The sequence below is a fragment of the Odontesthes bonariensis genome, chromosome 2 (assembly GCF_027942865.1).
Source record: "Odontesthes bonariensis isolate fOdoBon6 chromosome 2, fOdoBon6.hap1, whole genome shotgun sequence".
In the NCBI taxonomy this organism is placed as follows: domain Eukaryota; kingdom Metazoa; phylum Chordata; class Actinopteri; order Atheriniformes; family Atherinopsidae; genus Odontesthes; species Odontesthes bonariensis.
Genome location: NC_134507.1, coordinates 18,789,565 through 18,811,245, shown reverse-complemented (window position 1 = coordinate 18,811,245; position 21,681 = coordinate 18,789,565). Strand labels below are relative to the sequence as shown.

Genomic DNA, 21,681 nt, shown 5'->3' with positions numbered 1-21,681 from the left:
GTGGCGGAACGCAAGAACGAAAACGTTGAACATGCCTGAACCGTTCGGAACGGAACGATTGAAAAATAATTTCGTTTTCAAGCCCTGCTTTAAACCCTATCTTGCTGCTATAAAGCACTTTTCATCCAATCACTATACAATACTTCTTTTTTTTCTATGCAGAATTTGGACTTTATATATGCAGCCTTTCCCCCCTAGCCTGGCGACGCCATCCTACGTACTTCCGCCCAAAGATTTTGGCTCCGCACATAGTCTGGCCAAATCCCCCTACCTCGGTTCGCTCAGTGTTTTGCCAATCAGCAAACAGTTGCGAGTGGTGACGCAGAACTCACGCGCGGAGTCCATTGTAGTCCATATAATTGTAGTTTAACCGCAGCGGAAATAAACATGGCGACGGAAGAACGCTAGAAGCTATCCATGAAGTTGTCTCAACTCTGGAGATCATTACACAATTAAAACAAGAGCAAGAGGAATGCCTCGTCAATTTTGTTAGTGGCAAGGATGTCGTAGCTCTCCTTCCAACTGGCTTTGGGAAAAGTTTGATTTATCAAATGGTACCGGTATAATGAAAGCGGATGTGGGAAGCGTGATTCGCGGGCTAGAGCCTCGCGAGAGTAAGCATGTACCTCGGCGCATAACCTACGTCCTTTCTAAACATTACTGATTGGTTAAGGGAACTCCAATGAATTTAAGTTGCTGAGTAAGGTCCCACCCTCCATGGAAACGGATTCCTCTTGGGGTTTTCCAGACTGTTTGACGGAGTCAACAGTCGGCTTTCGCCCAGGCTATTCCCCCCCCCCCCCCTCTACAGTCACAAACTGATGAGAATACCAAGGGCAATGTGGGGGTTCAGTGTCTTGTCCCAGAAAACATCAACACGTGGAGAAGCTGTGGATTGAACCACCTACTGACCCACTGAGCCATGGTCCCGTAATTCAAGTCACATCCCATATGTGATGACTAAGTCAAAATGATTGTTGTTGTACCTCGACATCATTGTAAATGAAGGAAACCTCAATGATTTTCGAGGCTTAAATAAAGGTTTGAAATTAAATTAAATGAAATAACTGACTTATCATCATGATTATTGCAAAGCTTGGGTCATTTATACATGATTTTGTCATTTATTATTTTGCAGCTGCTGTTGTTTTCATTTTCGTTTATAGGCTGCCACAAAATGGGAAGGTATTCTGAAAACTGTACATAACAGGGAGGTTCTCCTTTGCTCTACTAACTCCTGACATTGCTGTTCAAGAAATCTGATTGGCTCGTGGCAGTTGAGTGTGCGATAAAAAGGGATGTGACAAAGGTAGTGGGGGAAAGCTCAGAAAAAGTTTAACAATTGATATCTCTGAGTGAGACGACGCAGATTGATTTTTCTCTCAAAGCCAAGCTATCACAATGGAGTACAGAGTAGAGCATATGGAGACCAACTGCAGAGAAACACTACAGGCAGACTTTGATGCATTTGATATTTCTGAAGAGCTTGGATTTATCCTTGAAGAGCCACTGGTAGGTTTCGTGGTCATTCTTTTTTTCATACATTAGATATTTTCCTGATTTCTGTGAATACCAATACTGACCACACCGCACAGGCAAGTAGTTTAGTTTACCCTTGAGCCTATTTTCTCTTATATTGCTTTTGTCTAAGTGTTTGGTCAGCAGCATCTGAAGTCCCTTTGGGCTGAAAACAGATAAGTACGGCTGTTTTTGTGTAATGTTATAGAGGGTTATTGATCTGCTGGAAGCCTGTCTCTTCAAGTTTCTGTTGAGTCTTTCACATGACTGCGTCTGCCCACTCTCCAGCATTGTGCATAAAAGAGTTGTGTAAATTCAGAATGCAAGAAAGGAATTGTAAAATAAAGGGTTCAAATTCAAGTAGCTAATGAGAAGGATATATTTCTAAGTGATTCAAAAAGTTCAAACAGGGGAACTGATTATCACTTTTTCGTTCAAAGACTCAACATTTGGCATTTAGTACAGGCCACTTTTAAGTTTATATATTAATAAACTCCATCTTCGACGGTTGTCTGATCGATAGTTTTTTATGCCCCTTGTATTAACTTGCTTTGCATCTCTGATTGATAGCACCAGTCATTCCCCAACATGTGGGTCAGGCACCATGGCAACCATGAACTGATAATATCCCTGATTACACTATGGGAAAATATCTCAACACATACACAAAATAAAATCAATGAGCAAGTAATTTCATCCTTATTATATTCTAGACTCGCCTTCCAGATTACTATCGGGTGTGGTTGGACCTGGCAAACAATCTCATGCATTTGATAGAGTCACGTAAACTACGGGATCTGGTTCATAAGGTAAGAGTAAGCAGAGCCCTCCTAGTTTCTGTAATCAGAAATAGGGCGGACAGTTCAATTTACAAAGAAACTTGGTGTTCACTGTTTCTGGAAGCTTTAAATGTTGAAATATCATCCCGAATTCAGATGCCAGTCTTGAGCCCCCATCTTTTGAGTAGCCATCGTGAGCTCAGGCTGGCTCACCTGGCACTGGGATTCATCAGCATGGGATATGTGTGGCAGGAAGGACAGCATGCACCTGCTCAGGTAAAACACCACTGCAATAGAATGAAAGATATATATATATATATATATATATATATATATATATGTATCAGTCATTGATGCCCTCGCAGTGTGAGTAACTTCCATTTAATGTATTTACAGCCCTGTTGGCAGCTCTTGGTTGCTTTAAGATAAATATTAAAGTCAAAGTGTTTAATTGCTGAAGCTACATTATTGACCACATTCGAGTCGAGTTATCAGATTAAAAATGACCACTTAATGTTTTTAGAAACATATAGCACATTGAAAGTTCTACAGGAAAATCCCATTGGCATGAGCATATGGTCAGGGTGTGTTATTAACCAGCCCACAGCATTGTATGTGAATGTCAGAGGGGGGAAGTGGTAAAATCATGCTGCCTTTGTCCTTAGGACTCAGATTTGACTTACTACTGTTTTGCCTTCAACATTGTGGTTTTAGTTTTTTGTGAGACCACCGTATGTATGTATGGGCTGCATGCCAAGGTTAGTTAGTTTGCATATATCTAAAGCTATGTTAACACATAAGTAGCACACAGGGACTCAACTTTATTTTGATTTGATGATGGTTGCATATGAGGTTAGAAAAATCAAGTAGAGTGAATACAATTCATACGGAAGAAGCCGTGTCACGCAGTCATTGGGGTAAACTGTCAGAAAGTCAAAGTTAAAGTCATGTTGAAGTGTAGTTGGTGTGATAATTCAAAGTTAGCTAATTCTTATCAAGGAAGAACAAGGGAGTCATCAGAGTCAGATTGGTCCGCTAGGAATGTGATTTCATGCTGTTGAGATATTTCAGTCAGGATGATAATGGTAAGCCAGCCAACACGCTCTAATTGAGATCCTGAGAGATGTGCAACTAGTATTGTTATTTCTAGACTGAAACTTTCCCATAATGGTTGTTTGACAGATTCTCCCAAAAGCACTGGCCTGGCCTTACTGGCGAATATCTCGCAAGCTCGGCCTGCCACCCATCTTGACTTATGCAGATTCAGTTTTAGCCAACTGGAAGTTAAAGGATCCCACAGGGTGAGTGTTAACTTTTCTTCCCATTATTTGACTTTTTACAATACATTTGTAATTGTAATAGCAAAGTAAAATGCCATGTTAAATCTTTCTTTCACTTATATGAACTCTTGCACTGTTTCTCATTTTCGATTTAGTGATATGGAAATTGGGTAAGTAAACAGAAACAAGTTCTTCTCTTTTTCCTTCTGCAATATCATGGGTTTAGGGTTGTACAATCATCTCATATGATTCTTTACTTGTACATTAAAAAAAAAAAAAAAAACAGGAACATGGAGTTGATATTTTCCTTTCCTGGCGGTGACAGTTGCAGGGGATTTTTTATGGTTTCATTGCTGGTGGAGATGGCTGCCAGTTCAGGGATAGCGGTTAGTATTGTCAGCTGGTTAGTCTTCCTCTTTCCTATATATTAACATTGTATGAACTGCAGTCTGCTGTTGTCTGTTCAACTTTCGCTTCTCTTTCTAGCGTCCCATTTACACACTTTGTGTGTTTTGCCCCTTTGTATCTTAACAATGGATTTTAAACTTTCAACTTTGACCAGGGGGCCCTGGAGGTGATGCACGCCATGAAAATCTCTGACCTCATCGGCATACAGAAAGGTCTAATCAAAGTAACTCAGTCTTTGAAGAAGATGAAGGAAAAATTTCAACTTATGCACAGTAATTTTGAGTTAAAACTACTTCAACATCAATTTAATCAATTTACATGCTGTGCCTTTTATGAAGGCTGGGATATTCAAGATAATTAAAATAACTGAATGTATCCTCTATCCAGATCATGTGGAGCCAACTGCATTTCATGGAACATTAAGAATTTTTGTCTCAGGGTAAGTTTCTTTTTTTGAAGTTCCAATGTCCCACACACTGAAGTTATTTACGCTTTTGATATTTTTCTCATCTGGTGCAGATTTATCATATGAGATATTAAAGTTCTCTCCTGCTTCTCCCCCCAATTCTGTTAATCTCTGTTAATGCACTGTATGTTTTACTGGATAACATGTATTTTTATTTGCAAGATAAGAGATCGATAGAACTTGTCTTAATTGTTTCAGATGGCGGGATAACCCCATGCTTCCCAGGGGGCTGCTGTATGAAGGTGTGAGCAATGAGCCAATTTCACTGTCAGGTGGAAGTGCAGCCCAGAGTTCAGCCATTCAATGTTTTGATGCTTTGCTGTGCATTCAACATGAGGGCGAGACAGGTAAAGACAAATTTCCTTTTACCTTTAACTCCCTTATATGCTTTTCATGAATAAATCATGCAGCAGTCAGTTGATTGTTTTGACAGAATATGTATCTTTAAAAGTATTTCCATTCTTAGTCCCCTCTCTGTTGTCTTCATTGATTCACCTTATCTAGGAGCCTTTCTGACACGCATGAGAGATTACATGCCTCCTGCCCACCGTCAGCTGATAGAAACTCTGACTGTCTGTCCTTCACTGCGAGACTTCATCGTGACTTGCTCTAGCTCTGACCTCTGCCAGGCCTACAACTCCTGCGTCTCTGCACTGGTGGATTTACGGAATTATCACCTCAACACCGTGACTAGATATGTCATTGTGCCTGGTAACCATGCCCGATCCATGGGTTGCCCTCTGAGGGGGGTGGGCACTGCTCTGAACTGCACTGGGACTGGTGGATCTAACATTATGGTTTTCCTCAAGAGTGTTCGTAACACCACCAAAAAAGCACTGATCTTAGAGAGGCCAATGACGTCAAGAGAAAGTGAATTGTAGTTTTTAGTTTTTATGTCATATGCACACCGTCAAAAAATATTTTATGCACTATGCTCATAAGCTTGTATTTATGAAAGATTTACACAAATTAGTATTTACACTTATTGCCACAATGATTGAAATCAACCACTGTACTTGGTTTGTTAGCCTTAGTAAATTGACCATGCACTGCAATGCATGACCTCAATACGTACTACACTGTAAATGTTATAGTGAGCATTAACAACAGTTGGAGGTTACAGAGAAGGAACCAAATAACAGTTGTACTTCTCATATGGCTGCAGTGACACATTAAGGATACATGAAGGGCCAGGTCATGACACCATGACGTGACATTTGTTGTGGTTGGGGTTAGTGGCCAAACTCTGCTTAATATTTATGCTTAACAGTAGCTACTGTCATACTGTACAAGCCCAATTTGTGGGGGGGAGGGGCAGTCTCACCAGAAATATGTGATAGGTATCTTTGTTCACATCACGAAAACCTGACAGTGTCATAATTCATTGTTATTAATTGAAAGATGGCAATGTGCCCCTTGGCTGTTATTTTTCTGTAGGGTATCCTCCACATGATATGATGAAAACTGAGCAGTGACATTTGCCATCTCTAACACTGTCTAAAACTCTGCATGCATTTTGTGATATCTAAAGCAAACCATGTGTTGATCATGTGTTTGTAACTCCTCTCTCAGACCATTGGAGAGTGAAGCAGTAAAGCAACAGGGTTGTATAAAACATTGTGAAGGATGGGTGTTGAACTAAGAGTGTAGAGCAGGTTAGCACCTTTCCTCAGCTAATATGGCCATATCAACAGTGTTGAACACATAGCAGAACATTGAAAGTTGACTGATGAAATACTTAGTAAGACGTGGAGTGTGAATCTCATTATGTAGCTAAATGTATGAAGATGTTGAATGTCGAGGTGATGACGTATCAGGATGTAAGCTGCATCCTTAGGAAACTGAGAAAGGACTTAGTGATGTAGTGGTTTTACAATTTCTTAGCTTTTACTGTAAACCTGTCAAATTTTTGCGCAGTGGATCATTGTAGTTATTACATGTTCTGTCATTGTGTTTGGTTCATAAGTGAGAATACGCATATGAAATCAGTATAAAGTTCTGAAACACATATACTAATGGCTGAGATAATAAATAAAAAAGGCAACAAAGCAATTTTTACTCACTATTCTGAACAAAAGTGGCTACAATGGATCTCAATAATTTACCTGCACTTTACTTGGATTACTTCACGGTATAACAATTTTGAATCTTAATATTATTGTTGAAATAAATTATTTTAATCACATCTTAAAAAAATTATATCAGATTTGTAATCTTGTCAGTTAGAAGAATTGATTGTTTTTTTTCAATGTGGAAACAAGTACATAATACATAACAATGCAAAAAGTCTGGGGAAATTCAAAGATAGAAACAAATTCAGGAAGCTTGGAATCAATTTCTATAAGACACTCTTAAAATAAGACGAAAAAACATCAACTGAGGGAAGTGAAAGAGACAGACAAAATAGCAGTGATAAGGATGGGAGCGGGATCAGGTCACTAAGTTTGATGGACTGGAACCCCCCCCATGAATTGAGGGTTGTCTCTCTTCTTTCTGTTGAAGACTAATCACATTTGAAGAGAGCACACAGGGAGCACGGCTGAGCCTTCGTCATAATCCAACTCTGATTCTCAAAAGCACAGAAGGCTGAAAATGAGTTCACAGCCCTGGTTCCATTACTACACTCAAAAATGGTGTAGTGATCTGCTGCGGAGAGGGTATTCCCTTTTTTTTATTTCAGTGAAATCCTCTATTCCACAGAAAGACAGGATTCTTTCTAGTTATATGGTTTTGTGATACACAATTTCCGCACATAGACACATAGGCTCAATACCATTATATCTGAGCACCTCAACTGATATCATCCTGCGAACCCAGTTAAGGTTTCAGTGCTCAAAGGCCAAAATTGACGAATTGAGAGTAAACTGATTTAAGTAGCAGAATGTAAAACTGTTTTCTCAACAGCACAATTCTTTGCTTCTGAATGTCAGCAATGGCTCACAGAATTATTAGATCAGCCTTTGGATTTTTCTTTTTACTTGAACTGCACTGTGAGAGTCTGAGTTCATTTTTACACAAAAGTTTTTTATGCACACAAACTGCCACCTGCGGTTTTTCTAACTTGTTATCATAAGAGGTCAAATACTGCCATTTTGCGCCTCTAAGATATGCATAAAGTGTCCTTTGGTGTCAACACCATGACACACCTTCGGTGGCAATATGTGACACTAGGAGCAAACGCTGTCAAATGAACAATCGACCGAGTCTTTACAAGTAGGACAGGTGGTAGTGGAATACTGTGAGTCACATGTCTTTTGTCCTTGAGGTAGTTTGACTTTCATACGAGGCTGTTTTCTTCTTTTAGTTTTGCCTTGCAGACTATGGTTTTAGTGTCTCGTAAGTCTTGTGTGAGGCAGCAGTTTACTAGTATCAAAGACATCCCATGTTTGATTAGGATTTGGCCGTTTAAGTACTGATGACAAGATCATGGTTTGGCTTGCTCAACACCAACAAATTTACACCCAGCAGACTGGACATGAAATGCAAAAGAGTACCAGGTGCATTACAATGTAATGCTAAATTTCCTGAAAAAGAGGCAGAATGTGGAAGGGAAACTTTGCTTTTACAAAAGAAAGCAACGATGAATAATTTTCAATGATCCTGAGAGCTGTGATAGAAGGAAGCTGGACTTTTTGAGGATGTTTTTAACCTTCCATTTAAGAGGCTTCCTCAGTTTTAATGGACTGATAAGGGATTCTGGATATTTAAGCTATTGTGGGGTTACTAGAACCTTGAAAGTAGTGATGTGACTTGTTATGGTCACTGTCAATTGTAGATTATTTATGACATGACATGTTGGATCAATGAAGGATCAAATGAATTAAGGTGCAGGTGGTGAAATCGCTTGAAGGGGGAGTTCAACACAAGCTCACATGATTAATCTGTTTACCGATGGTCAGGATAGTGTATGCCTAAGGTCGCTCTACATCTCTGACGATCCTCATCAGACAACTATAACTGCGTAATCATTTTTTACCATGACCTGAATGACTAAGAATCCTCATCAACATATGATTTGGATTAGTAAGAACCAACACGGACACTTCTTATGAACTTTTCCCAAAAATACCTCATTGCACTTAGCAGCTCTATTATTCACCAGACATAGAAGCACACTGAATTTCAATTGAAAATGATTTAATAGTGATATAGAAACAGTAGAAAAATGCATAATATTGCACATAATCACTAAATTGCACTTTCTCAAGGTACAGCTCTTTGCATGGACATTGGTGACCTGAATAATGCCATCTACTGTGAAATCTAATGATGGGAGCTCAGTATGTGTTTTCCTGACATTTCTTTTACAATTAACATTAAATACTTAAGAGCTACAGTTATAAAATTACTGTGAAAATTCATTAAATATCTGCTTTGTAACAAGTTTCAAGTCATTGCTACATCATAAGAGTTTTGCTTCTTTTTTTCTTCTACCTCACCAGAGCTGGTGGCTACAAGTCTTTGTTTACTGTCATACTGCTTCAGCTCTGTGTGTAGCCCTTCTGCTCAAAGTTCAGCCCACTTTTTTGTTTTGTGAGTTGATAGATGTGTTTCATGCTCTCTGAAAAAAAGTAGCTAAATAGAGCAGTGGAATGGCGATATAAATCAATTCTACAAAACACCTATGGAAGAGCTAACTGGACATGAAACATGGGAAGAAATTGATTTGTTTCAAAACTTCCGATCTTCTCTGTGACACATTGTATGAAGGAAAGTCAAGACAAACTCTTAAGTGGAGACATGTCAGAATAGCCTTTACCTTTGGAGGAACATTACAATGAAAGATTTTTTTTTTTTTGCTGTAATCAAAACATTATATATGTTTAGAAAAATGTCATCATCAAACCAGGAATACTTTTTTAAGATTTCAAAATATTGTACCTGCTTCAAAAGGAGGACCCTAACATGTAGGTCTTCTAAAAAGATAAATATATTCTAAGATGTAGATTCTGAACATTTGGCAGATTTTGAGAACACTGAACAACAGGTGTAATGAGGCCAAGTTGACTGTCTAAATGACTGCAAAGTGAGTTGAAATAAAGAGATAAAAGGACAGAGTTTGAAAGTCTTGAAAGTCGCAAAGGATAGCAGACATTCAGTCAGACAGAAAAACAGCAGCATGTTAGCAAAAATGGAGGGCGAGGAGAGGATAGTACTTGTCTATGAGAAAAACAGTGCTGGTATACTGTCACATAATGTACTGTGATTCAGTCTTTTACGCGTGTTCCTCTCAATGCTCAAATGTTTGTGCTTTGCTGGAGGTGGGGCTGATGTCCATTCAAAGATATAGCTTCAATCATACAAGACCCTCCACAGGGCGCCTCCTCTTGTTGCCAAGCAATATGCTCTAAGGGGAAAAGACCAAAAGTGCATTGCATTCATTGGGATATGCAACAGAGAAGCTTAAATATAGGTTACCCGGTTCATTAATAAGTCCATCTTTACAGATTAAAAAAATAATATACAAAAATGTATGTCAGAGCTCACCTAGTTTTTGCAGGTATGTGTTGATCCCGTCCAGCAAACATGCCAGAAAAAGATTTGACTGAATTTAAAACATTTTATGTCTCTGCTGACCCCCAGCTGACCTGACAGTCTCAGCTCAGAGCCCTAAATCAACTGGCTCCTGTCATTCATTCACATGGGTTGATCACCTCCATCTGGATATTCCTTCAACCATTTTGAGAATTACCGGGATGTTAATGCGCCCAATAAAATGGCCATTTCCCAGGCCTTCATGTTTTATTCAGAGGAACCAGAGTTTCCAACGAGCATGCTTCTTGGACTCTGCCTTGGATTTGCGTTTTGGGGTGGATGTGAAGACTTCATTGGAGTAAGGCAGAGCAGGGCATTGTTGGCTGTCCAGGGGGCAAAGTCTCTTCATCAGGGGGTGGAGCATATCCTCTTGTTGTTTAAAGTCAAGCTCAACACTGCAAAACAAGTACAAGAGGTATGTTACAACATTTAGATTATTCAATCATTTTCAAGACACTAATATCAGAAACATACATTTGATGCGTTAAAAAGTTACTTATTTGTCCGTTTATTAACCCTAATATTCATGACAAAGTTTTATGACAATAATCCACTGATGTCCAGATGATGACTGGGATGGAGTCAAATGCACAGACAGACAGGCAACCTGACAACGCACATTAGTTTCAGCACGTATCCACATGTCAAGAGACTACTCAAATGACTAGAATTTCCTTGAATTCCGTCTGCATTTTCCATGTCTGCTGTAAAAAGTTTTTTTCTGCATAGATTATATTTGTCTTAAAAAAAAAAAGCCGGAGTGTGGGTTGCTCCCGGAAATCAACCTCCACAGAATGTAATCCCAGGCTGGTCATCTTGTGATTTTGTTCTGCCAACGTAGCTGAACTCCCTTTCCGATTAAATCGCTTAGGCCTGAGTGAAATGTGGGACTTAATCCCATCCAAATGAAACCATTGAGAGGCAGACCCTGATTAACTATCTGTATTCAAGCAAGGGATAATTACACAATTGCATACTATCTCCTCTCACCTTACAGCTATTGATTTATAGTGCTCTGTTAGTGTATTTATTCTTGGGGTAAATAATACAGAATGCATACGGCAGTAACATAATTCAAATTGCAATGAAAGTGAAAATTTAAAGATAGAAATAAGATAAAAACAAAATATTCAAAACACACTAAATGAGACACAAACGTGTCAGTAGATTTGATAATACACTTTTTTAAAGGAGTATGTTTTCAGATTTGTGGGTGAGTGGGTCTCAGCTTTTCATACCCAAGCTGGGAGCTGGTCTCACAATTAAGGAGCCTTACCCAAAAGCCTGTTTTATTAATTCATTTTCCAACTCACTTCATCCTACTCAGGGGGGCTGAAGACTGTCCCAGCTGCCATCAGGTGATAGGCAGGTTCATCATGGACAGGTTGCCAGTCCACCATAGAGCCAACACAGGAACCTTGTAGCTGTGAAGTGACCACTACGCCACTATGCAGCCCCCTCTTCCTTTAATTTTAACTCAGGGAACCACACGCAGACCAGCAATCTTGAAAGGATGAGTTCTTGTGGGTTGATATGGAACTATAAGATCATTACTGCGAAACAAAGCTCATTCATTAGATAAATATTTTGACAAATATGTTTTTGCTCTTTGGTTTTGGGCATTTTGACTTATTGTCATTATCATTTTCTAATTTCTTTTTTCTATCTAAACTGATGTAACTACTGCGACTTACGGAGCTCATTCCTGTCATTCAGAGGATTAAAGGAAGAACTAAAGCTGCAAAGAGAGATGACACCTGACGAGACAAGGTCGAACATGTAGTCCTCTCCATGTCTGCAGGCAGACAAATGGACATTAAGGTACTAAGCTTGTCTCAATAGGGTAACTGCTTTGATGGGCAGTGTAATTAGTTCACTAAAGGAAATGCTCGAATCAAAGGAATATAATGAAACTGTCCTCACCCCTATGGTCAATGTCAGTTAAAAGCAGAGTTCTTTTAAAACCTTCTCTCCTGGAGGTGTGGATTGTGGTTTGGCAGGTTTTAGCTTCCAGTGAATTGGTGTGTTTGATAACAAAATAAAGAAAATTGGCTTTGTTGTTGCTTAAAATTCAGCATACTTTTTTATACTACAGAATTTAATTATTATTTTTCGTAAAAGCTTCTGTTCCAGTCTTTCTTTATTCTCGTATGTAGACTTTTCCTTATTCCCACTTCAAATGAAAGCTGATATGTCTTCTGAATATTAAATGCATAACAATAAGAAACAATTTTAGACTAGAATGGAAGCCTTTTTTGCAGAACTGCTGTTTGTTGCAGTATGCGCTGAACATTTCTTATTTATATCATCCATTGTTCCATTTCATCCTGCTTTTATCATCGTTAGTATCTTTTGTTTTTTATATCTAAAACTTTGCATCTTTTACATCCCCTGTTCAAATAATGTTGACTTAACAGAATGCAGAGTAGACTGACAGGAGCAGAGTGCAGCACAGAATAGCAATTCTCAGCAATTATTAAACAATTAATCACTTGGCAGATCACCACGATTGCTGCATGCTGTGGACAAATGCCTTGGTGGGATGCCAGAGGCAGCACTTGATGATTCTGATAGCACTGGGGAGCAGGTGCTTCAGCAAACAAAAGCCCTATATCTAAGATTATCTGTGTGCACAAACAGATTGAAACGGTTGGAAACAGGAACGCTTTTCCAGGGCATTCAGGAAAGCAGATTAATCATCCCTTTAGCTATGCAGAGTGAGTAGCTGTTGCTGTGATCATTGGCGAGCTGTTTGTTTGTCTGTGGTCGTGGTGTGCTGAGCACCATTCAATAATTGTTACTCCTGGGAGGGATATTGCTCCTGTGAGAAGTCTTTGTAGCACGGCAAGCTCTATTTATTCATCCGCTCTTCTGTGCCTTTTTTTGCTGCTGGCTTCTTTCATTGCAAAACCTTTTACCCTCCCATGATTTCCCCTTCTGCCATTCACCTTTCAAATGCTACACTTGACAAAAACGGGTAGTTCAGGACTAGTATAGTGTCATGTCTTCATAAATACATGAACGGGTGTCATAGATTTAATCACTGGAGAATGACAGTCATTTCCTCCATTGACAGGCAACAGCTGAAGTAGAAACTTCCCTCTGCTTGTGTGAATTAGGTGCAGAATTTCTCCTCGTCATGCACCGTGAATCCGATATGAAAGCCTCTGCTGTTGTCTGTTACATTGATTTCTGCTTCACAGATACACAGAGAAAAACCCAATCTCCTAAATGAGAACACAATAGAATATAGGCACTCTTGACAATTGTGCAACAAAACAACCACAGCTGTGGCATTCCAGCATGGGATATGGGTGCTAATTAGATCCTTACATCTGATCATGTTGAAATGCACTTGCCTTTCCCTGAACTTTACTGTTTTTCAAAGTCATTGTTTGCTCCAAATTGGAAATGCTGCATTGTCTACTTTGATTCAAATTCTGGCTCTTAGTCAACACAGCACGGCAGGAATAGAAGCCCTTAATGCTTTGATCTGAGCATGGATTTAATATGGGCTTCTGCTGTAGTGTAGGCTTGCTCAGTGGTGATCCTTGTATCTTTTGGAACTGATGCGTTTGTAAATGCACGCAGATAGGAAAATCAAAGGAGTAGAATGTGGACACAACCCCCATCTATGAATTGTGTGGTTCAGACATTTCAGTTGCTTCATTTTGAATTATAAGGACACTAATAATAGCCTAATAGTAATTTTCAGTCCTTGCTTTAGTTGCATCTAGCCCTGCAGATTATTTTTTAAGTCTTCTGTGATATACAAGAGGCCAACCAGCCAGGAGAATATTACCACTATAGTTACTTATTTTCTAGAACCTATTTATATTTGCTCTGTACTGTATCAGTTGTTGTTCTCAGGATTATACATCACTACCTTCGAGAGGAAAATAAGCTATCTCGGCCAACAAACCTGCTAACTGCCAGTAGCTATAATACAACACAGCTAATAGGGTGCAACAGTGTCCTCCATTGTTAACCTTCTGGAAACATGTCATCACTGAGACACTTAATACTGTAATTACCATAAATGAAAATAGAAAATGTAAATATTGCTATCTCTAAAAATATTGACAGATAAACTCTTTGCATTGCACAATAAAGTTAGGCGAGAAACTATGTTTGTAACATGGGACACATTTCTTGAGTGACTCCTGTTTCCGCTGCAGTGATGGACAATGTAGTCATAGTTATTCCTGTAATTTATCGTCTATAAACCACCAATCTATCCTTATTTTACTAGCCAAATGTATGCCCTATTTGTTGTGGTGATGTATGAGATACTGCAGAATACCAAGCGGTGGGATGAGACTGTCGGGGGACAGCCGAAGCCTGGATACGACTCACAGATTGACTACCGGAGCTCAGCAGCTGCTGGAGTTCTGAATTCATTGGGCATTCTGGATATGCAGGATCTCTCTTAATTTGAGTGCTGACATTTCAGGGGCTAACAATCCTGGTTACAGTTGCCGTCCAACTTAGGGGGGTAATACTAGGGTAATACTGTATGTTCCAACTTGCTGTTTTTGGTTGGTTTTAAGTTACGTCACTGTACTCAGCCCCCCTTATCAATGTGTCCCAGAGTAGTTTGTCAAGCCATGTGATCGCTACCGCCCTATCAGCAGTTTAAGGCACTGGATAAACCTAACTTTAATAACAGGAATGCTGGTGACGGGATCACACGACAGTTTGAATAATGAGGTAGTTTATGTGACAGAATAAAGTGAAGAAAAACTGCAGAGATAAACAATAGAGAAGTGTCTTTTTTTCCACATACAACACCATTCAGTCTAAGAAAGTTTTTGCAGCTGGGTTGTTCTCAAGAATACTAAACAGTACTATTTGGAGAATTTTAAGATACTTCTGACAAATGCTTTGGCAGGGCCAGATAGGGCTGTGATATATTACCACCTGCTTGCCAAATGCAGCGTCTTTTTTTTCAGAGACTGTTGAAAATCAGTCGAATGAACTTAAATAAATAACTTTTTAACGATACAGAGCACAGACAAAAAGATAATCTCCTACTTTATTCATACAAAGTGTTTCCTCATTGTGATTTTATTACCGTATGCCACATGCTTTAGTTTAATGACAATAGACTGAGGGCTCTTTCGTTTTTCCACCAAAAACTGTTCAGAGTTTGTTTAATTAAACTAAGTTGCTGACAGTCTTATCAGGATATGATCGGTGAAATATAAAAGAGAAACTCAGCCAGAAGCTTTACTGAAGATTGTTCTTCTATGTAGTGAGATTCAGTCTAACGTAATACAATGTGCGCAGCTCAAATGTTTCCCTCTCAGCTCCATGGAACCTACATGTCCCTGATTATCTCACTGACTGTACCTGCAGGAAGAAACAATCAGCACGTCTTAACAAAGTCCTGTGACACAGATAATACACCTTACATGCTCATAATCAGGTTTGAATACTGTACATTGTTCTAAAGACCAACTAGGATTTCATAGTCACTCTACTTGAATCCCAGTTTTTGAAAGCTGCAATATTGGCTAAACCCCTGGAAAAAAAAAAAAAGAATCAATAAACAGGCCTGTTTGATCAGTAAGTACACAAATTCCACAGACTGCAATAAGGAACCGAACTGACACATGCTTCCGTGTCACATTGCACATCTCGATTAAGTCAAAATTCTGTATAATTTTTTGTACATGAATCATTTTTATATTCATTGCACAAGTCATGTAAATAAATGCATTAGACTCTGACTTTTCAGACAAAATGAATTATTCATCAGTTACTTTTGATGCCTGTGATACACTGTACTGGCTTTCAGGAAGGATTTATGAAGTCCCTTGGCCTGAGGAGAGGGAGGACTTTGATTACTGTGCTACTAACAAGGAGGACATGCTCACTACTTTGTCAACAATATATCCTAATCCTTGCAGTGCCACTTAATCTTGCTTTCTAAAAAGCTAAAAAGTGACATTCAAACAGGAGTAATCATTGCATGTTAACTCGGTCAATAATGGACAATAGCTTATGAGCTGAGAAGGAGGATAAGGTTTAAATGTTTAATTTTGGTCAGGCACAAGGTTAGTATGCCAGTGACAGGAGGATTAGATTTAAATGTAATAATTTGGTATTGCTAAAAACTGGTATGTTATGCTTTAGCAGAGAGTCAGTCACAGGAGGAGCAAGGCCTGTCTTTTTCTTTGATGGTGACTTCTGTTGATGGTTGAATTAGTTTCAAGTTTTATTGACCACAGTCCAGCTGCTTTGTTTTGCACTGGTGTGAAGGAGTGTGAGTGGTTGTCACTCGGCAGCACTCTAACTGTGCTATGCTCCTGAGACATCAGTGGGAGACAGCAATTTGTTTCTAGTTTTGCTCATACCTACCAACTTCATATCTATTTTTCTGCACAGTAAAAATGTCAAATAGTTTTTAGTCTTTTTTCTAAGGAAAATTACCCTCTCATAATCTCAATTGGCTCATGTCTAGTGAATCCCAATAAGGATGCAGCCCGTTTTTATGCTCCAAATTTAGACCCGTCTTTCTGTCTCATTTTTCAAGATTCTTTTTGTATATCAGTCTTCTAAGCTGTAATGTGATGACTACCAGCTGTGTGAATAAGCCAGTCTGAAGAGAATGAAATGACAAATAGTATTCAGAGTGACTGGTATGTAATTGAAGTGGACTCTAAAATGGTTTGACATACGTGTTGGCACGTATATGCCAAGAGGAGTTTTTCCCTGTACAGTGATAATCATTAGATCCTGTAGCTCGGATGTGAGGCATTTTATATTTTTTACCCCTTCAGCTTTTATTTTATGTTTGTGCTGATTTATCTTTACATAACAGGCCTAAAACCAAATCTGAGTTTAGTTTCCAAGAACGTGAATTCTAGACTGATGAATCCAATTTATGTTACAAGATTAAATTTGATTACACATTTGCCATTTGTCAATGCGTTAAAGCTTAAACAATTTGGAGCTCCAACTTTCAAGTTCCACTTTGATCTTTCACCGCCAGCTTGACACAATGGATTCATCAGGGGTTGGGGGAGAAAGCAGGCGTCTTGTAGCAATTGTTATAGCCAGGGAATAATCCTGAAATGTTTCTTTTTCTTTTGAGTTGAATATTTTTTTTATAGCTGTGTCCAATTCAGTAACATCTAAATTTTATTTAGATTTTTTTTATTTTTTTTTTTATAATTCAAATGAGCAGCAGAATAGAATTGGACAGCCACAATATTTTGTTACACCGAGACTATTGTCTAAAGAGGGTAGCATAAAGCAGAAGTTGGAAAGAGGTTTTGCATCTTTTAAGCTACTTTCACTTTGAGCTGTCCAACTTTACAAAGGATATTCTTATTCTCTGGGCTTGAGCGTATTTTCCAAACAGTTTCACATTTCCCGTTTCAGAGAGCAAGCAAACAGGAGGGTTTAACAGTCGAGGCTTTTAGACAGTGAAAACACAGGCACCACCTGAATGGATTTACCACCTGCCTCTGTGCTGTTCCTTTCCCCTCAGTATATATCAGAAAACTCACACCATTATAATAACTACTGTGTGTTTTGCCCAAAAAATGTAAAAATTAAAGGAATTGATGCAGTGCTGCAGTGGAACTCTGAACTCTCAAGACCACACAGAGTTATGTCTATGTGTAAGTGTTTTAAATGTTTTATGGGGTTTGACAAAATTATTTTTCTTCACATACTTTGTGTTTGGGTCACAGCATTTCATACTTCACACCCAGCTCACTTTCCACTGCTTTGTATTGTTACTTCTCCCATCACATTCAGGTCATACATTCCCCAGAAACCTTTGAAAATGATACTGGAGCCATTATTCATTCCATCATCCGCTGCAGTAAAACTTTGTATAGTCACCTCACCTCATACATACAGTGCTGGCAGTGAAAGAGCTGACATTTGCTCCTTTGATTTATTCTTTCCATATCCCTACAGGTGATGTTATTATTTTGGATTAAATTATGTGTTGCCATTGTTAAATAAATGTATGAAATTAGGCTTTTCTGCCTCTGTCAGACTTACATTTAACACTTACTAACCCTACCAGTTTACATCATGGAAACATATTAAACCTCTATCAAATTCACAGGATTTTTCAAAACACCTAAGTTGTATTTCAGATTTTCAAATGTGGCCCTTTAAAGCCATATATATGTATTTGCTTTCATTTTTAAGCCTTACCAATCACTAATTGTTCACTGGACTGGGTTGAAATTTTCATTGATTTCCATCCATCCAGCCATCCATCCATCCATCCATCCATCCATCCATCCATCCATCCATCCATCGATTGTCATTGGGTCAGAAGCAATGTATCCCATGGATGCCTCAGACAGATGCAACCAAATGACCAATCTATCTTTATATGTCAAACATACATGCCTTTGGACTGTGAGGGGAAACCCAAGTACCCAGAGAAATCCCTCACAGGTAATGGAATAACATTCAATTCCACACAGACAGGCCCCAAGCTACCTCTGTCAGACAGCATGGAAACATGGAAAACCCCGGCACCACTGTACAGTCCATATTTATAACAAAATATGACAATAGAAAGAAATTACTGATGAATGATATACCATTTCTAAGGATTCAAATCTACATGATCCTATAAGTTATTTAGTCCTGCTTATATCTGACACAGAAATTGCTCACTATAGCCCAAGAAGTTAAACACATATTTTGATTCATTTTGACCAAATAATTTATAAAAGAAGTAAAGTATTTTGCAAAAGTCTTGCTCTACCTATTTTTTTCATCCAAGGTTCCAGACTACTTTGTAATCTTTTAAAGTGGTCTCGAGGAATAGTTCTCCAGGCTTTCAGAGGGTCTGTGTTTTTATTTGGACATTTTCACCCAATTTCCACGTTGTCCTTGTACCTGACCATTTTCAGAGGAACATTTTTCATCAAGTCACTTCCACTTTAACACTGACCTATGAATCATTTAAGCATAAAAAAGGTACCAACAAGGTGATTCTCATAGAACTATCAGCTGGAAACTTGACAAATCTCAGCATGGTGTGCAGTATGTCCTTAAAATTGAGGAAACTGGACAAGTGGAGGGCAAAAGAAGAAGTGGCACGTCTAAAACACAATCTACAGCAGATGAACAGTATCTGAATGCGATATCCTGAAGAAATAGGAGAAAATCCAGCAAAGACCTGGCACAGGACCCGAGAGAAGAATCCCTTCAATTGAACCATTTACTTTTCACTGAAGCCTCATCAGAAATGGCCTAGAAGGGTGGCTGTCAAGAAGCCATTCTTAAGGAAGGGAACAGGAAAAAATTACACAAATTTTCGTCTGAATTTCAGTGGCAACAGGATTTATGGATGAATCCCCCCCAGAACCTGGAGCATGGCATTTTTGAAGCAGGGTGGGATCATCTTAACAGAGAACGGAACAAAAGGCAGCCGATATCCAAAGAAGAGCTTTGGGATGTCCGTCAAAAATGCCGGAGAACTATTCCTGAAGCCTAGAAAAGAAAATAAATTTTGGGAAAGCTTGTCCGAGAGCGTTCAGGGTGTGTTGAAGATAAAAGTGCTCGTAACCAATACTGACTTGCTTGTTAACATGGTACAAACTCTGTTTTTGCCTTTTATAATGTATTTCCATGTTTCAATAAATTGCTGAACCTGTTGCACCCATCTCCCATTTTTGAGAGATGAGTAAAGATCTTTGCACAGTACTGATATAAAATTCCTTGAAACTTCAGTTATGAGAAGCTCTTACTGTTCGTTACGCAAATAGAATTAATATTTGACTTACTACTTACTTCATACTTTACACTTATTGCTTTGCCTTAACACTGCAAGTACCTATGCTATCCTTCCTATCTCTGTGTGATACCTACATTTATCTGCCAACTTAACAGGCACTGTACACTTCTAATGAAATCCAATACAACAAGTATGTTGTACTTCAACATTTTACAACATTGTCTATATTGTGATACCTTTTTGAAGCTGTTTTTCATTGAGCTCAGGGAATTTCTTTACATCTTGTGATGACCTGGTTTGTTATATTATGGGTTGTTATATAATGTTATCTTCCTCTGCATGTCTCAGAAAAAATATTCAAACATATGCTGTTTTTCAAATTCAGACTTCTCTGTAGGAATTTAAGTCATTCTGAACAAGTAGAATTACAGAGAAGTTCAGCAAATCTGGGCTAATATCAAATAAAGCAAATAGACACGAACATACCCAGAAATTTCAATCATAAGTAATTTAATCATTCCACAGTCTGACGTACTATTGAGATCATGGAGCTGTCCTATACATGAAAGAAGCCACGAGTTAAATAGTCTATACTAGTTATTGCTATGACTCTAATTAGTGTTATTTCTTACAAATAACTTCCAGATAGAACTTCATTGCTATTATGCCAAACCTAAATTTTGCTGCAATACGATGAAAATTAGCAGATGAAAGAGTTTTTGGAAATTGAATGTATTTAATTTCAGTGGAAAAATTGATCTCATGATTATTTAGGGTTATATGGGTTATATGAATGTGCCGTGCCAATTTCAACCATATTTGGAGTAGTGATTTGGGATTTGTACGGTCCAATGAACACAACAGTTCTAAGTACATCTATGTTATGAAGAGGGAGGGAGGGTTAGCTGAGTTGGCATGGACGATCCAAAAACATCACTGCACCAGAGAGACCTTGTGAGAATCCCTTTTATCAAACTGAAAACAGCATTTGATGTTGCATTAATCAATGGCAGTGCAGAAGGCCTACCTGTAAATAATGCAGGCGCTGTTTCGACATGTATCACAATTCTTTGTGTCTTGTCCTGTTCTGTAGGAGAGCCTGTGAAAAGAAAAGAGAGATGGAGAGATAAACATGATTTGAAGTGACAGGATTTACCTTAAAATTTCAACACATGTGGGCTTCAGCTATCAGATTTATTTTGTGTCTTTCTCACCCAGCACTGCTTCCAGCAGAAAAAAAAACATCAGTAGTTCTGATCCTGTAGATCTCCTTGGTTGGGTAATTAAGTGTGTTGACTCGCTGATTTTAATTAATGGGATTACCTTGCTTTGCCATCACAGAGTGTGATATCTCTTTTCCATCTTTATTCTACAGGCAAAGGCAAGTAAGTAAGTAGCAGCTAACTGCTGCATGACTCGTGTAGTGAGAAATCCATTTTGCTTTTCTAGGCTACACTGTACATCTTCATGACATATCCAGCTCAGTTTGCTGCAGACAGGTATTCTCAAGAAAGTGATTAACATAACTTATGTTTTCCTATGGGTCTTATGTCTCTAAAAGGAAAATAACTTTAATGCTCAAAGTCTTTTGTTAAGCACCAAATGAAAGACAGGTGGCACATGGTGCTAATATGTGCACAAGTTAATGGAAATACTAAATATCCAATGATTGTTTTCACTCTAACCGCATATTGCTATTATACATTATCCTTCCTTTATATAAGCAGGTGTGCATATTCTTAAGTGCACTATATGTCACTGTATGTACTGGAAGGCTGCAGATATGAGGATGATATGGGAGGAGCTGTGTTAGAGCCACATGTAATTGCTTGCTGTCGTGATAGCCCTTTATCCTGATGGATGGCATGTGGAGAGGTTGAACCTCAACTGTTCATAGTGATGACATGAGAGGTGACCTCACCACGGGAAAACAGAACGGCCTCTGCGTGGATCGAAAATGCTGATGAGAGCTCA

The 21,681-nt window shown here is 38.7% G+C and overlaps 2 protein-coding genes across 6 annotated transcripts in view; one reads left to right on the top strand and one right to left on the bottom strand.

The window, feature by feature from the left end:
- Positions 1 to 1,320: 1,320 nt before the first annotated feature.
- Positions 1,321 to 6,507, top strand: LOC142400066 (indoleamine 2,3-dioxygenase 2-like). The gene is made up of 10 exons (XM_075484660.1): positions 1,321 to 1,512; positions 2,232 to 2,327; positions 2,454 to 2,573; positions 3,480 to 3,598; positions 3,733 to 3,747; positions 3,864 to 3,963; positions 4,140 to 4,257; positions 4,373 to 4,424; positions 4,650 to 4,798; positions 4,956 to 6,507. The coding sequence occupies exons 1-10, from the start codon at positions 1,402 to 1,404 to the stop codon at positions 5,330 to 5,332; spliced, it is 1,257 nt and encodes a 418-aa protein (XP_075340775.1). The 5' UTR covers positions 1,321 to 1,401; the 3' UTR covers positions 5,333 to 6,507.
- A 2,088-nt stretch (positions 6,508 to 8,595) lies between these two features.
- The window catches only part of insyn2ab (inhibitory synaptic factor 2Ab), a 31,411-nt gene continuing 18,325 nt past the window's right edge, over positions 8,596 to 21,681 (bottom strand). For 4 of the 5 annotated variants that reach the window (XM_075484648.1, XM_075484631.1, XM_075484636.1 and 1 more), the window contains 2 exons: positions 20,735 to 20,806; positions 8,596 to 10,381 (listed from right to left, as the gene is read on the bottom strand). In XM_075484648.1, the coding sequence (XP_075340763.1) occupies positions 10,198 to 10,381; positions 20,735 to 20,806 (256 nt within the window). In that variant the 3' untranslated portion in view covers positions 8,596 to 10,197. The remainder of the gene's footprint in view (positions 10,382 to 20,734; positions 20,807 to 21,681) is intronic. The other variant, XR_012772908.1, reaches the window with a different exon arrangement.

Excerpts from the sequence above, each read along its gene's own strand:
- LOC142400066 (XM_075484660.1), top strand. The coding sequence starts at position 1,402 with ATGGAGTACAGAGTAGAGCATATGGAGACCAACTGCAGAGAAACACTA. Across the intron at positions 4,258-4,372 it reads AAAATTTCAACTTATGCACA|ATCATGTGGAGCCAACTGCA; the intron begins GTAATTTTGAGT and ends TCCTCTATCCAG. Across the intron at positions 4,425-4,649 it reads TTAAGAATTTTTGTCTCAGG|ATGGCGGGATAACCCCATGC; the intron begins GTAAGTTTCTTT and ends TAATTGTTTCAG.